Source organism: Primulina tabacum, chromosome 17 (assembly GCF_025594145.1).
Source record: "Primulina tabacum isolate GXHZ01 chromosome 17, ASM2559414v2, whole genome shotgun sequence".
In the NCBI taxonomy this organism is placed as follows: Eukaryota; Viridiplantae; Streptophyta; class Magnoliopsida; order Lamiales; family Gesneriaceae; genus Primulina; species Primulina tabacum.
In genome coordinates this window covers 1,125,586-1,142,513 of record NC_134566.1, presented here as the reverse complement: position 1 = coordinate 1,142,513, position 16,928 = coordinate 1,125,586, and the positions used below count along the sequence as shown (strand labels likewise).

Sequence of the window (16,928 nt, the reverse complement as noted above, 5' to 3'; positions counted from 1 at the left end):
CCAGTTCTCTTGATCATCCCACGGAACCAGAGCTAGTCGGACAAGAGCTTGTCTTGCAAATTGATCATCTTCAAGCTGAGAAAGTATATATGTTGGAAGAAGATTGGAGATACGAGGTTCAGCAATACTTATGTCATGGGAAAGTCCCGGCTGAACCAAAAAGAGCTTGAGAAGTCAAGAGGAGAGCACTCCGCTTCTCGCTCCTAGATGGAATACTGTATAAGAGGTCTTTTTCTAGACCTCTCTTGAAGTGTTTGGGTCCAGAAGAAGCTGATTATGTGCTTCGAGAAATCCACGAAGGATGTTGTGGTAATCACCTAGGGAGTATAGCTTTGGCTCGGAAGGCTTTGATGGCAGGCTTCTTCTGGCCAACCATGAAAAAAGACACGCTAATGAGGGTGAGGTCCTGTTATAATTGTCAAAAGCATGCTACTTTACAATGGAAACCAGCCGAACTTATGAGGTCAGTTGTCTCCCCCTGCCCTTTCGATCAATGGGGCATAGACATTGTGGGACCATTTCCCATAAGCACAGGTCAAAGAAAATTCTTATTAGTAGCAGTAGATTATTTCTCTAAATGGGCGGAAGCCGAACCGTTGGCTAAAATCACTGAAGGAGAGATCTTAAAATTTGTATGGAAGAACCTGGTGTGTCGTTTTGGGATACCAAGGAGGCTTATATCGGACAATGGGAGACAGTTTTGTGGCTCTAAAATTCGAGAATGGTGTAAGGAGATGAAGATAGAGCAGATATTTACGTCGGTAGCTTATCCCCAAAGCAATGGACAGGTCGAGGTCACTAACAGATCCATTGTGCACGCTCTTATAACACGTCTGGACTCTGCTAAAGGGAAATGGGTAGAGGAATTACCTAGTGTATTGTGGGCTTATCGAACAACGGCTCGGATCGGAACTGGAGAAACACCATATAACTTAGTGTATGGTACTGAAGCTGTCCTGCCAGCAGAAATCGGACAAGATAGTGCTCGGGTGATAGGATATGGACCAAATAACGATGAATGGAGGGCCATGGATTTGGACCTAGTAGAAGAAAAGAGAAATCGAGCAGCTGTTCGGATGGCTGCTTACCAGAAGAGGATGGCTCGAGCATATAACAAAAGGGTGCGGCCCCGATCGTTCGAAACAGGGGATCTGGTCATGAAGAGAATCCAGTTTCAGGGAGAGAGAGGGAAATTAGACCCGAAATATGAGGGACCCTACAAAGTTATTGGGAAAGCAGGAATTGCAGCTTACTATTTAGAAGATGCTGAGGGAAAGAAAACCAAGCGCCCGTGGAACGTCTAACACTTGAAGAAATATTATGCTTAGTCATGGTCTCAACTCATCATGTTAGTTTTGTCTTTTATTTTACGAAATTAAGTCTTTATTTTCAAAACCATGAATAAGATTGGGCATTGATATATCATCTTTCTTAATCGAAATAAACCTATAAAAGTCCGACCTCGCGCTCGGCACGATTAAAAGTCCGACCTCGTGCTCGGCAATAAAAAGAAAGTTCGACCTCACTTCCGGCACGATTAAAAGCCTGACCTCGCGCTCGGCAATAAAAAGAAAGTCCTACCTCGCGTTCGGCACGATTAAAAGCCCGATCTCGCGCTTGGCAATAAAAAGAAAGTCCGACCTCGCGTTCGGCACGATTAAAAGCCCAGCCTCACGCTCGGCAATAAAGTAAAAGTCCGAACTCGCGCTCGGCATGATTTAAAGCCCGGCTCCGAGCTCGAAAACAAGAGAAAAATTCGATACCACATTCGACAATGAGATATAAAAGAAACCGAAACATTTACTTAGTCACTTAAAATTAAAGATATAGTTTCAAACATTGGGAAACCTGACGAAAAAGACATAGAACACGAGGAATACAAATGTATTGAGCAAGTAGAGCTTGAGAAATAAAAGACGTTGTTCGGCGGGCCCCCTCACTTCCTCCCGGATGTCTGGGCCTTCATTCTCTGTTTCCCATCCCTTCCTCCTCAGGCATGTCTTCAAAGGCTTTAAACACATCGAGGAAGGAAAAAGGGTGTTCGGCTTCGGAATACCCGGGGACCGTATTTGAGCAATACCTCCATTAAACCCATGCTCGAAGTAAGAAGTGGCTTTGTCCGAGCACAGCGAATCAAATTCCGAAGAGTGGATGAACTCTTTCTTCTTCTGAAGCCACATGACCTCGGCCTCATGGTCTTTTTTCCGCAGTTGTTCCTCGAATTGAAGTGTCTTCTGTTCAGCCCAAGCGGCTTTGTCCTCCAAGACTTGTGCATGAGCTCGGGCAGCTTCGAGTTCGGCTAGGAAATCCACTTTCTCTGCCTCACTTTTTGTGTGGAGATCCTCCATTCGCTTCATGAGTTCCCCATGTCGACCGAGTACGTCATTCGTTGATTTTTGGGAGGAACAAGCCATCTCCCGAGCTCCACATATCCGACCAGTGACTTCGCCTCCCCAAACCAGAGCCTGCAAAACGAAGACACACATAAAAAAAAAAAAACTAGTGATGCGAAAGAAACAAAACTAGTTACCTGCATAAAGTTAAGAGACATAGCCTCTATGGCTTGAAGTTCGGTGGCAGCCTTCACCATGGCAAGATCTTCAGAGGAGACCAGGTGCCGAACAAAATTTAGGGCGTCCGGTCCGGAAGGATGGGCTATGAAGGAGGTCCCATGGTCGAGGGGTGCCTCCAGCTCAACCTCTTCGGAATCATGGTGGTCACAAACGGGGGAAAGACTGTGTATCCTCTTCCCAGAGCCTTGGAGGTCGGGAACGAGACAGTGGTCTTGAGAGTCTTTTTCATTGGCTGCCCATCAAAATCCACGGGCACTTTTTTTTGTTTCCCTTTGGCCTCAGCAGTGGAGGATTTTGAAGAGGCTCCTATCCCAGCTTTCCTCCTCTTCATGTTTTGGAGCATTTCCGACTTCTTGATCCTTTCGTCTGTAAAAATAAAAAAAAGAAGAAGAAAATGAAGATGTTGGGGAAGGGGAGACATAAGAAGCAGAAGAAACATGGAGTCAGCATAATATGGGTTTTCGATGGAAAAGTAGAAAGGCTGAGGAAAATATACCTATGTCCCCCTCCACTTCTACTCCTTTTTTGCAGAACCTAAATTCACAAAGAAGATCATCATGGACCAGGCTCTTGACGTCAAAACATCTTTCCGAGATACAAGCGAGGAAGCGGGTCAGGTCGATGGCACGCCTAGGTGCGGGGGGATCTCTAAGGGTTAAATGCTCAGCCCAAGCCATATCGCAGTGCCAAGGAAGAGGCTTGGACTCCGCATAAAAATATCTGTTCATCCAACCTTTGTGAGATGAAGGGTTCCAGTCCAGAAATTCACACCCGGGCCGGGGTGATAGGTAAAACCGACCAATTTCGTTTCTTTTGATTTTCACAAAGCGATCTAAGAGGGCTACGGAGAGGGGTATATCGAAATACCTAAGCAATATTCCTAAAGCCAGAAGCGTGCTAAAGGAATTGGGAGCTAATTGACTAGGGCATAAAAGATAGTGATCACAAAGGCACTGAACTATCCCGGGGATAGGAAACCGAAGACCCATCTCCAGTTGGTCCAAATAAAATGTGCAATATCCCTCGAGGGGAGATGAGCCCTATCTGTAATCTCAGGGATCTGAATATCAATATCCGAAGATAATCCCGATAACTTTCTAATCCTAGAGACATCATCGTACCCTAGGACCGAAGCCTTAATTTCGAACCAGGGAAGCTCCACCGAAGTCCTCGAATGGGAGGGGGAAGAAGTGCCTATAGCTTCATCCATACCTTAACCAAAGTATTGCAATTAACACAGGAAGAAGAACTTACCAAAGTGGTCAAGAAGAACAGAGTTGGGAGCGAGAGGTTACCGAACTCAAGACAGTTGGCCGAACCGAGAACGTCGAAAGGGCGGGAGACACTTTGTAACTTGGGAAAGAAATTGAGACAATGGTGAGATTTTAGAATGAAGGGAAGGCCATATTTATAAGAAGGTCAGACGAAGGAGAGCCGTCTAATTAAATCAAGAATAGACGACTAGGATCATGCCTATTCAAAGGTCTCGGGATCCGGACCATCGTCTGATCCTAGCCAACCAAAACCTTGCATATAACTTGAACGGTCTAGATCTTCTCGCAACCAATGTTGAACTCAAGTGCTTAAAGCTCAATCATAACAATTTACTGGTCTAAAATTCAATACTTCTTTTAGACCACAAAGGGTGGGTTACTACTGATGCCCCAAATATTTAACCGAACTTGAGTCCTATTTCATCCCGAGGACCTTAAACGTAACCCATCGGGCACGACTCGTCCGAATTCGGTACCATCTCTAAACGAGCTCACTCGTTCTTCTTGAACACATCGGTCGAGCACCAAGCTCGACCGAACCCCTGATGGGCTCGGCCAAGTCTTGGCCAGAGCTCGGCCGAACACCAGGGTAGAGCTCGGCCGAGCCCTAGTGGCCGAGCCCTGGTGCTCGGCCAAGCCCGAGGTAGGGCTCTAGGGCTCGGCCGAGCCCTGGTGCCCGGCCATGCCCGAGCCCTAGTGGCCGATCCCTGGTGCCCGGCCATGCCCGAGCCCTAGTGGCCGAGCCCTGGTGCTCGGCCACGCCCGAGGTAGGGCTCGGTCGAGCCCTAGTGGCCGAGCCCTGGTTCTCGGTTGAAGTGGCCGAAGCCTTGGTAGCCGAGCCCTAGTAGCCGAGCCCTGAATAGAGTTCAGCCGAACCACAGGTATCCGAGCCCAACCAGCGTCCGGAGCAGAGTTCTGTCAAGCACAGGTGCTTATGACATGAATCTCAGGCCCAAGTGTCCTATTCCTATCCTGAGAAATTTGCCACATGTCAAAAGCGTGAATAATCTGTAAATATGCTAGAATCTAGCCGTTTGATTAGATGTGACAAGAAATCCGGCCCGAACTTGCAGTGATTGGAGAAGAATTTTAGGAAATTTACCTAAAATAGACTTCGACACTGTATGGGAAGAAGTCCTCTCAACCACTATAAATATCCATTTCTATTTCATGGTAGAGGCATCAAGATATTCGCATCTTCCCATTTTTTTATCCGATTAAAAGATCAAAGTGGTCGCGTCGAAAAAGTTTTCGACGTCTTCTAATATCCATTATTCTGTATAGACCGGTAGTGTTCCACCCGTTCCGGTTCAAAATTGTTGATCTAAAGCTCAAGCTCATCGGACCGAACCCAGAGAAAATTTGGTATCAACAATTTCGATTCAATCTTTTCATTCGATAAAATTTGAACTTCAATTAATTTCTCATTCACCCTAATTGGTTATCGAGAAATAATTCCGTTCGTTACGTAGCTCGTTCAAATTATTTTATCGATTCTAAATGAGTACAAAACTCATTTTTCTAACAAGTACATAAATAAAGATAATAAATAAAAATTATACAATGATATGTGAATTTGAAGAAACACAAAAAAAAAATATTGTTTATGATTGTGGGGAGAGATTTATAAAAGTTGTGAGTTTTAATTTTTAATAAGTCAGTGATATGTAATGAAGCTAGAATTTGTGGGTTTTTACGATTGTGGATATCTTTATACATTTGTTGTGACATCTACTCGAGTGTTCATGTAATGTTGTCCGTCGATAGTACAATTTGAATTATATTTTTCAAAAGATAACAACGATCATGTTGTAGTTGAAAGTTGAAAGTTGAAACTTATTAATGCATGTATAATTTATACGATGGAAATTAAAGAATTGAGGAAGTTGATTTAGACGTGGAGCGTATCTACTAAATGTGAGGTCCACGTAATGACTGAAAATGAAATTAAATACAAAGTCCAAAAGCAGACGTATCGGATATATTTTAGTTTACAAATGAAATAGCCACTTGTGTGGGCGCTTGAAAAAGACATGTAATATCTTACATAATTTTGAAACAAAAAATTTGTCGGGATTTGATCATAACAACCAAGTCAACTACGAAGTATGTGGAAATTAAATAACTATGAAACTGTCACGAAATTATTTGTTTCTCTCTTTATCCATGAGTCCAAAAAGTCCAAGTCCAACTCCAACTCCAACTCCAACTCCAACAACTCCAACTCCAAGTCTTGCTTACATCATAATACTTCTCGAATAAAAAACACATTTATGGATATTATTATGTTTTGAAAATATTTAAAATAGTTAAGTTAAGGAATTATATATATGTATATATATATTGATATCCTATAGATGTGTCCACTATCTCTGGCTCATCCCTAGCCCAAATGGAGAACACGCCCATCAAGGGCCAGGTATTCTATTATGAATATCAGGTTTGAGTGTTTAATTCATGGATTCCCTGTATTGTTTTTCAGCAGCACCCTTAGCTGATCTCTATTTTTATCCTCAGTCTCTGACTTGAACGTCGTAGGGGCTACGCCATGACACTTTTCAATATATATAAATGTATATATAGTTTAAATTTTAAAATTATTTATAAATTTTGATACACTGAGAAAATAATTATTGACATGTATAAGCGCGATGAATGGTTAATGGTTCCTTTGCGGGTTTGCTGTTTCCTAATTTGACTTTAAATAACAACTGCCCATTTATGACACAAAACGATAGTGGGTGGAAGTTACATTGATCAAAATCGTTTAATTTTAGGTCAATTTAGAAAAGACATTAATATTTTATACTTGCTATTCATCGAATTAAGTTCAAAGATGAGTTAAAACATACATATTTGGTTCTACTTTTTTTTTTTTGTTTGTTTATTGGAAACTAAATATTTTTATATATGTATGTTTTTTTTAAAAAAACTATATTTTAAAAATATCATTTTATAGAATATTAACTAGTTCGATAAAGTGGAGTACCTGCAATGAAATAGAAATATTATACCAATTCACTCTATTAACCAAATAAATTGATGGAAACTCGAATTGAGATTTTTTTAGATAAGAAAACATAATTGCTGAAAAAGTTATTTAATAAATGGAAGTGAGAATAATGTTTTGTTCACTAATTTTCCTATTTAGATTTTGATTCAATAAATATTCGATGTTTGATTTTGGCGCAATAACTTTGATTTTTATAATTCTAGTCTTATTTTGTCGGGTAATAACATAACACCGAAAAACAATGACGTTATATAGAAAAATGATAATGTTAGATCAGAAATTTCTAACATGATATTGGAGATTGATGATTCGTGTTTATGTCAGGGATTATATCAAAGTACTATAAGATTAAATATTTATGTATCAATACCAAAGTTTGATAAGTTAGTAGATTTCCTAAAAAAATTCTAGATTTCACATAAACAAAATATAAAGCATCTTCTGACTCGAAAAAGATTTTCGGATCTTTGAATGCTGAAAATACTGTCAATTTTCTTATTATTTTTTCTAATTTAATTTTAATATAGCCTGGACCATGCTTTTTATTCTATTTGCTTATTATTTGGGTCATTGGTTAAGATAGGTTGGGTCTGGTTGGTTGCATTTATTTAATATATTTTTATTTTTATCTTCTATTATTATTAATGGATGAGTTACAATTATTTTGGTCCAATTTTGACCCAATTTAATTGTTTTTTTTAGCCAAAGTTATCATTTGTATTTCACCTCCCTATTTAGTTTAGATATTTCTCTCCCCATCTCGATCTTGGCGTCTCATATATAGGGAAAAAAGTTTTTTATTTTATTTTTTTGTACAACATAGATTATTTTAAGGATAATTTGTAAATAAATACTCAAACTTAACTTCAACTTTATCATAACTTTACACTCAAAAAACTTTGTTTAAACCCCCTAAACAATTTAAAAAGACAATATTACCCTTATATGTGCATATATGTGTAAATTTCAAATGATTGGATTTTCTGGGTCGAAAATAGTATTAGAGTTGAGGTAAATTATTTTAAACATACAAATTTATTATTACTGAGTAATTAAATGATTGAAGATGAAAATTTTCTCAAATTACATAAATCTGAACCCAGGTTTGAGATTAATTCTTTGCAGGAGTTATTCCAAAATTTTTGAATATTTGAAATAGGAATATCTAACTAAGGTTATATATAATGAACAAAGAGGAACTTATTAGAGTTCTAAGGTAAAATTATGATTCAAAATAATATGTTCCTAGAAATAGTATCGGATTCCTCTAAACTCTCTGAAGATCTTAGAAAAATTCAGAAGACGGTACAGAATTATGGCAATATGCTATATTATGTACCGCAAAATGTGGAGAAAATAATTGAGAACCAGGAAGAAATTCTTGGAATATTAAAGGATATTCGAACAAGACTTCAAAACCTAGAACAACAACCAAGTTCTAGTAAGAGGACTTCAGAAGGAAGGTTACCACCATCATTTGGTACTGAGCATTTATTACATCAAAGAGGAAAGGCCAAATTGATACCAAAATCTTTAAATAAAGAAGAAAAATAATCAATCTAATTAAAACAGTCTCAGAAAAGAAATTAATCTGATGACGACCTTAAAAAAGATTGATCTAGAATATCTTCAAGAACTTGCAGAATCTTTTGCAAATCTCAAGGTTGTAGATCTAAAGATGAACACAATTGGAGGCGAACAACCTACCATAACATGGTCATCTTCTCAGGAACCACCAAGAGAAAGTGTAGGATCTCAGAATATAAATATGAGAGAAGCCCAACCTGATTTTCATATTGGTGGAGAATCACACCCAGCAGGGATGAGGTCAAGGAAGAGTCAAATTCCTTTGCACCAAACACCTTATGAGAAATCTGTTTTAAAACTTATATGATGTTATTCACTAAATATAGATGAAATTCAGGAGTTAAAGAAAATATAGCAATGCAGCTTTTCTTCGCCAAAATATCAAGTCCCTGGAGAGAAATGCTCATAAGGCAATATGCCACTGGCAATCTAGATGCATTGGCATGAAGAGAATCTTTTCTCAAAGGAAAATTGACAGAATGATGTAATATGACAGAATTACAAAAAAATTACAAACGATTAAGGGGTTTTAACAAACATACTCATTTGTGTTGTAAGAAAAATGATCTTCCAACAATTATTGGAAGTAAACCACAAAGGTAGAAGAGGAGAAGTTTTAGAACTCATCATTATTCTAGAAGTGGAAGAGGTTATTGGAAACCAAGAACAGTTTGGTCCAGACAAAAGGCCAGATCTTATAAATCTGGGCAAAGAAGTGGATCATCAAGAAGTAGGATATCATCTCAAGCATTGAGTACCTCTCGAAGCACAGGAAGAACACCTACAATGAAAAATTTCAGAAGAGCTCACACTAGAGCTAATGAAAGTATTAAGGATTGCAATTGCTGGACATGTGAAGCAAGAGGTCATATCTCGACCAACTGTCCAGAAAATGAAAAAAAAGGAATAAATGCTTCGATCCAACCCCAGATATTGAAGAAGCAGTTTATTATAAGGATCTTATTCAGATATACTAATTTGAGGATATTGTCTCAGATGAAAATATATATGAAGAAGAAGAAGTCTTAAGTCGGGAAGGATCTAATGGATCAGAATCAGAATCAGAATCTGACTGAAGCCGAGGTGTTTTGACACAAAACACATGAGGATTTTTCCGGTTTCTTTAGCCAGACAACAATATCTCATAACATGGTCCAAAGGATCATGAGAGAAAACCCTAGTCTTTAGAGATATCAAGGATTCTCTGCAGGACAGGTAGAAAAATTCTTAGGAAGTCTTGGCCTAAGAAATAGAAAGCATCATCTAATTTATAAAGTTTCCAGAATGGAAATGGCAATCCCAATGGAACTTAAGAAATAGAATGGAGATGCAGTTAATTCATTCTGAAGAAATTAAGGAGGAATTACAAAAACTCAAGATAGAAGTAGCACGAACCATGTCATGGATCCATATTGGAGCAATCCAGATCATGATAAAATCTACTTTTAAATAAGAAATAGATTCACCTATTGATATTGTCATATGCGATAAAAGAATGGGTAACCTTCAAGATTCGGTACTGGGAACAATCTCATGAAATCTCTGTGCAAGAAAAATTGTATGAGTAATCTATCCCAGAATTGCCTACAATATGACAGATCAAGATTTCAATCGAGCTTTGAAGTTGCATAAGAATTTCAAAGAAAAAAAGCTAATGAAAGAAGGTAATAGACCGTATTATATTATCTATCAAATTTCATATGCTCTATCTAATACAAATCATTTAGAATTATTTATTAGAAATGAGTTTATTGAAAAAACTGAGATATTGGAAATGTTTCTCAGGCAATTTATCCAGAAAAAGTTGATTTTCCATTAATACAGGAAACATATATCCAAATACAAGACAAACCGATTCTACAAAGAAATCAAAGTCTTAATTAGGAATCAAGAAGACTATCTTTTCAAGGAGATATAATTACTAGCTACAGGTAGGGAAAAACACATGTTCAAGAAACCCAACAGGCACTAAAAAGATTTTCGACAATAGGAAAGCTTAGATACCCAGAAGGGTTGAAGGAAGTAGAAATAATATTCGATATTACGAAACAAAGAAATAAATTTCTTTGTAATACCATATACTATTTAGAACAAACTATGATATGAACTTACCAAGGAATGATCAATATCGAAGAATTGCAAGTTCATATCAAAGGAATTCCAGGAAAAGAATCAGATCGATTGGTTTTTGGGCTAGAGTTTCTTGATGAACATAGCCTTGGAAACGACTAAAATATGAAATGGAGTTTATGGCTGAGGATAAAATGTGAAATATTCAATGACCACAAGCTCATTCTCGATATACATTCTTACTGGAATGTTATACGAACAATATAAGGCAGAGTATTTTGCTGCTTATTTTGATTCAGGTGCTGGAATCTGTGCAACAAAAAGATGAGTTTTTCCAAATAATTTGGAAGAAGAATTACCAAAGATTGTTGAAAGATATTTTTCTAGAAGAATCTTAATCTTATGTAAGGGGATTAAGATGACCAAAATCGTAATCGGCGGTGCTGGACAAACGCCTTGGTATAAGGTAAAAACACCACCGATTTATTTTCATGATACAGTAGCTGACATTCTGCTAGGAAATAATTTCCTAGAGATGTTTAAGTCCTATACGCAAGAAAATGAGACTAGAAGATTAGTGTTAACAACACCTTGTGATAAAAAGATCATAGTTCAGCGATTAAGAGAGGCATTTTACAGAAAATTTCCCTCTCAATTTTACAGCCAGCGTGGTGATGAAGGAAAACTTCTAAACCCAAAAATGAAGGATTCTAGATGGTTTGGAGAAACAATGCTCCAACTAAGAGCAGATAAACAACTCAAACTAAAAGAAATAGAATGCCTCAAGATAGCTCTACATAAGAATGAGGTAGTGTTTGAATCGAAGGTATCATTAGAAGATGTCAGGAAAAGAATAAAAGAAAATTATAATGAAGATTCTTTGGCATGGTGGGACAAAAATCAACTTAAAGCTTGCCTTAAAATTAAGGAAGATAAAGAGTATGAATTTGTTCGATACAAGCCTATCTGATCAAAGAGAAATGCAGATTATAATCAAGAAAAATTTGGACTTTGGTTTAATCAAAGCAGGAATTTAACCATACAGTAGTTCAGGATATCTTGTAAGAAATCATGGTGAGATAAAAAGGAACAAACCTAGAGTAGTTATTAATTATCAAGAAATTAATAAAATTCTGGAGTTTGATGGGTATTTTATAGCCAGTAGAGAATATCTAATTAGTTGCATATGCAATGTAAAGATATTCTCTAAATTTGATTGTAAGTCTGGATTTTATCAGATTCAGATGCAAGAAAAAAGCAAGAAATTCACAGCTTTCTCTACACCACAAGGACACTATATTTGGGAAGTATTACTAATGAGATTGACTAATTCACCCCAGATATTTCAAAGGAAAATGGATAATCTCTTTAAAGGGAATTTCAAATTTATGTTTGTCTATATTGATGATGTTTTAATCACACCTAAAAATATAGAGGAACATATCAAGCATTTAGAAATCTTTTCTAATGTTTGCAAAAAAGAGGGGCTGGTTTTATGTGAAAAGAAAGCAGTCATTGCTACAAGAAAGGTTGAATTCCTCGGAATAGAAATCAATGAGTTGAGAATAATTTTGCAGAATCATATATTAGAAAAGGTGCAAAACTTTCCAAACGAGCTAAAAGATAAGAAACAACTTCAAATTTTTCTAGGAGTTGTTAATTTTGTTGGGATGTTTATTAAAAATCTAGCAAAACATATGAAAGTATTTAGTCCATTATTGAAAAAGATGCGAAATTTATATAAACAAAAGAACACACAAGGGACTTAGCCAACTCAAAGAGATTTGTAAAAATCTTCCGAGAATGGCTATTTCTCAGGACGAAGATGATTTGGTATTATATACAGATTTCAGTGATCATTGGTGGACGACAGTATTAACTAAGCTAACACCAGAAGGAGAACAAGCATGCAGATATTACAGTGAACTCTTCTCATATGCAGAAAACATAAGATGTCATATCAACGAAAAAGAATTTTCTGCATTAAAAAAGGGGCTTTGAAAAATGACCATTATTTTTACTTACGAAGAAATTTACTTTAAAAGTTGATAATACACAGATAAAAGCTTTCTGAAGGAATAGAATATAATCTAAACCTGAGAAGGCCAGATTATTAAGATGACAAACATTATGTCAAATTATATTTTTTATATCATGATTATAAAATCTCATGAAAATATTATGACAGGAAAGTCAAGTCTCACTGAGATGTGGTCTTCAGTTACTGAAAATATTACGACATTTCTACCAGTATTATATTTATGGGTCTGTCTCACTGAGATGGACAAAGCCAAGTTTTTATTTAAGTTTTATCATAATTCTTTAAATGGATCATTTTTGTTAAATATTATGACAGGAAAAACAACAAGTTTTGCATAAGATTTATTCGAAAAGAAAAGAAATCTTCTATGGAATAGCAAGCTTCCGGAGAGTAAAGAAACTCATCGAAAATTCTGTAGTATGGCTCAGGTGGGAAGATGGTCGGAGAATATCTGCCCAGAGTGCCCAAATATAAAGGAGCCAGAATTTGGCAAGGGCTTCAGACCTCGGCCAGATAGGAAACATCTTGCAGAGACATGACCAAGTGGTGAAGGACCACAACCACGTGTTCCTCGGGGACACCAAAATTTTAAGATTCATCGACAAAAATAAGTGGGTATGTGACTACAATCACTTTTCTTTGGGGATAATAAAAGTTAAAATAATCCCATACAAGAGTTAGTGGGCATATGATAAACCGACTAAATAATCAAGAAAACTTGGACACAAACACAACTATAAATAAAGAGTAAATGAGAACAATAAAATCACACAAGATTTAAAAAAAAATTTAGAACCAAATAAATGTATGCTACATATCTCAAGGTTTCCAAAAGACAGATTAAAGTTATAAGAAAGTAGCTGGTGATTTTCAAATATCTCTACAAACTGTTAAAAGAAACAGAGAACGAGATCTCAGTTGATATGATACAAACACATATCTACTGGTTATGCCAGAAGATAAAATCAGAAGAACAAGCTATCTCTAGATTAATAATCTAGAAAAAGACAACTCAAGAAAAGTGGAAAGACCACTTGACCACCCACTCGACCCACTCAAGAGATAATGTCAAGCACATCTGGAAGGCATTAAAGAAAAGTTATGGCAAGAGTTCGCGGTTCGAAAAACAAAAGGGGCTTCTATAAATAAGAATGCATGAGGAAGATGAAGGCATCATTCAACATCTTCATTTTCTTTCAAAAAATTATAATATTTTATAATTTATGTGTATTTTAGTTTTAGCTATTATAAGTAGCTAAACAAGTTTCTTTTCCTCTATAAGAGGTTACTATGTAATAATATTTTGTATGTTTGAATAAAAGAACCAATGCTTTTGTCCCTCTCATATATTAGTTTCAAATTGAACTACTTTACTATACACCCTGAGGTAGGAAACAAAACAGGGTCGTGCTAAGTGCTGTTGAAGGAATTTGTGTCAGAAACAATCTGTTGCGACTGCGTGGTTAGGCTGTGAGGAGCAGTCTGTAAAACCCAGTCTATATAACCCGACGACACTCTTGTCAAAGAGGTAAACTGTTCAATTCATTATACGGAAGCATAATGGACCATTTATAATAAAAAAAAAGATGTCGTTCGATTATGGTATATAGGCTGAAAACCTTGCATAGCTGCATGTCTTTGGGCTACATGCCTTTAAGAACATGCTGGATAGGTAAAACAATGTCAAGTATCACAAAACAATGATAAGAATATTATGGGGAATTTTAAAAGAATGAGGAGTAAAAAATAAGTTTTGAAGGAAAAGAGAGTAAAGAGAAAGTTAAAATTGTATATGTATTTTTTACAAAGTTGCCTTTTTAATATCATTTGGTCTTAAAAAATATAGAATATCAAGATTTTAAAGTATTTGTTTTATCTTTGATATTTTTCTTCCTTCTTCGATTGCTGATGATTTGGCATATCAAAAGTTTTTGTTATATATGATACCCTGGGATGTCCCGGGTCATGGATAGGCCCTGGGACTTCCCGGGCCATGGAGCATATCCATGGATGGTGCCCGAGCCAAGATGAGATGCTCTCAGGCCGGTAGCATGACAAGACGGATTGATGCCCCGAGTCATAGAACTGCCTGGGACAAGGAGAGTACAACTTAGAGAAATCATGAAGTGGGCAGTCAGTCACTAGGCCAGGCCATTGGACCACCCGGGACATGACTTCCCGGAGACGTGGAATGCCCGAGCTCTAATATAATTACCCGAGAAGCATTCTACTCGGTCGCATCGATATGAGTGAGGCATTTAATGGCACCGACTTGATAGAGCATGCACAGCCGACCTATTTCTGACAATGACATTAATTGTTGATAAAATCAAGAGGGTTGGACGTGACTAGTGTAAGATTTGACATGTCAGAATAATAGGGTATAATCAGCCACCCTACTATCATTAATGCTCAAACACAAAAAACGAGGTCATCATTGCATTCTCTACTTTAAATATCAGGTTCTTTACTTGCATTTATTCTCTATTCAGATATTAACTCACACATTTAATACTCTCATTTACTCTCCGGCGCCCATTCACGTGGTTATTTTTCTATTCGCAGATCTCTCAAATCGGATCGAGGAGTTACGAAATTTAAGCCAAACGTCCAACTCATACTTCCCTCATTATTTTGATAGTATACCCGGCAGAGTCCCGAACCCGACTCGTCAGTTTCGCGCGGGTTGCATCATTGGCGCCGTCTGTGGGAAATTGAGTTTTAAGGCGTTGATATGACACCTACTAGAAGAGCCAACCAGGACACTTCCCGAGTTCAGGAAGATAACAATACCCGTCTTTCTGGTGCAGGTGGTCCCCCACCTAATGGCCCTCAGCCTACCATTAATTTGACACCTGCTGAGTTGACCAAAATTGTGACTGATGCTGTCAAGACAGCCATGGAAAAGCAAGCCACTACCCATCATTCTAGCCACCCCGAACAGCAACATGAGCAGCCACAGGAGGAGGAGAGAAGGGAAGAGGAGAGTGAATCAAGCACCGGTTCTAAGTCCCCCACTGTTGCGGAGGAATTGGAGGAGTTGAGGAAAAAAGTAAAAGTATTGGAAGGGCAGGTTGGTTCGAAGGGCAATGCTCCAGTTGTAAAGGGTTGCCCATTTTTCGATATCATTGTCCGAGAACCATTACCCGGGCATTTCAAGTCAGCCAAAATCAAGGACTATGATGGGAGTTCTGATCCCGAAGAGCACCTCGCTTGCTTCGAAAACATGGCCATGTTGCATTGTTATGGAGACCAAATCAAGTGTAAAGTATTCCTTACCACCTTGGTCGACTCTGCACAAAGATGGTTTGAAGGGCTGGTGCCACAAAGTATCAATTGTTTTGAAGACTTCCAAAAGGTATTCTTGCATCAATTTAGCAGCATCAAGAAGTACAAGAAGACTGATTTCAGCTTATTTGAGGTAAAGCAGAGAAAAGATGAAACCCTAAGGGCATATCTCAAAAGATTCAACCGAGTGGCCCTGGATGTGCCGGCCTGTGCACCCGAGACGAAGACTACGGCGTTCATGCAAGGGCTGTGGGAGGGGGATTTTTTTCGATCCTTAACTTAACTAAGAAGCTGCCCGAGAACTTTGAAGATCTCTTATCCCGAGCAGAGAAATACATTAATATGGAAGAAGCGCAAAATCAGAAGAGAGAAGCCTTGAAGAGATCAAGAGGGGACCGGGCTATCAGACCCGAAGAAAGAGCTCCCAAGAAAAGTGGCCCGGGGCATTTTTCTCATGTACCTTTGAGAATTGCCCGGGACCGAGAGATTCAAGAGTGTAGCTCAGATGTAGCCCCGTCTCCCAGCCCAGTGGCGAGGACATCAAGGCCAGAGGAGATAGGGTATTGCACCCTTCATAAAGAGTGTTCTCACAATACTAATGAATGCCGGACCCTGAGGAAGGAATCCAGTAAGCGTCCTATCCCAGCATCCCATCCCCCTCGAGATAAGTCTAGACAGCCACCTTGGTTGTCTAGACGTCCCGGACCAAATATTCCTCCAAAGTCAACAAACATCCCGAGCGAAAGCAGAAGGGGAGAAGCGAGTTCTCGGGAGGAAAGGAGCAAACCGGCAGAAAGGAAGAACCCTTCCCCAAGCCGAGGACTAATCAAAATGATTTCGGGGGGGTCTACCGATGGCGATTCCAACCGGGCCCGGAAAGCAAGGAGCAGGAGGGAATGTTTGGAGGTTGATGGAAGGAGGAGAGACGAGCCAGTTATAAGCTTTGGACCAAAGGACCTCAGGGGAGTTAGTTTACCCCACAATGACGCTCTTGTCATTCAGGACCGAGTGGCTAACTATGATGTGTTGAGAGTATTTGTTGACAATGGCAGCTCTGTTAATGTCATATTTAAGGAAGCCCT

General features: G+C 38.3%; 1 protein-coding gene across 1 annotated transcript; it reads left to right on the top strand.

Moving 5' to 3' along the window:
* The first annotated feature begins 15,292 nt into the window (after nt 1-15,292).
* Nucleotides 15,293-16,129, top strand: LOC142531750 (uncharacterized). The gene has a single exon (XM_075638001.1). The coding sequence runs from the start codon at nt 15,293-15,295 to the stop codon at nt 16,127-16,129; it is 837 nt and encodes a 278-aa protein (XP_075494116.1).
* The last annotated feature ends 799 nt before the right edge of the window (nt 16,130-16,928 follow it).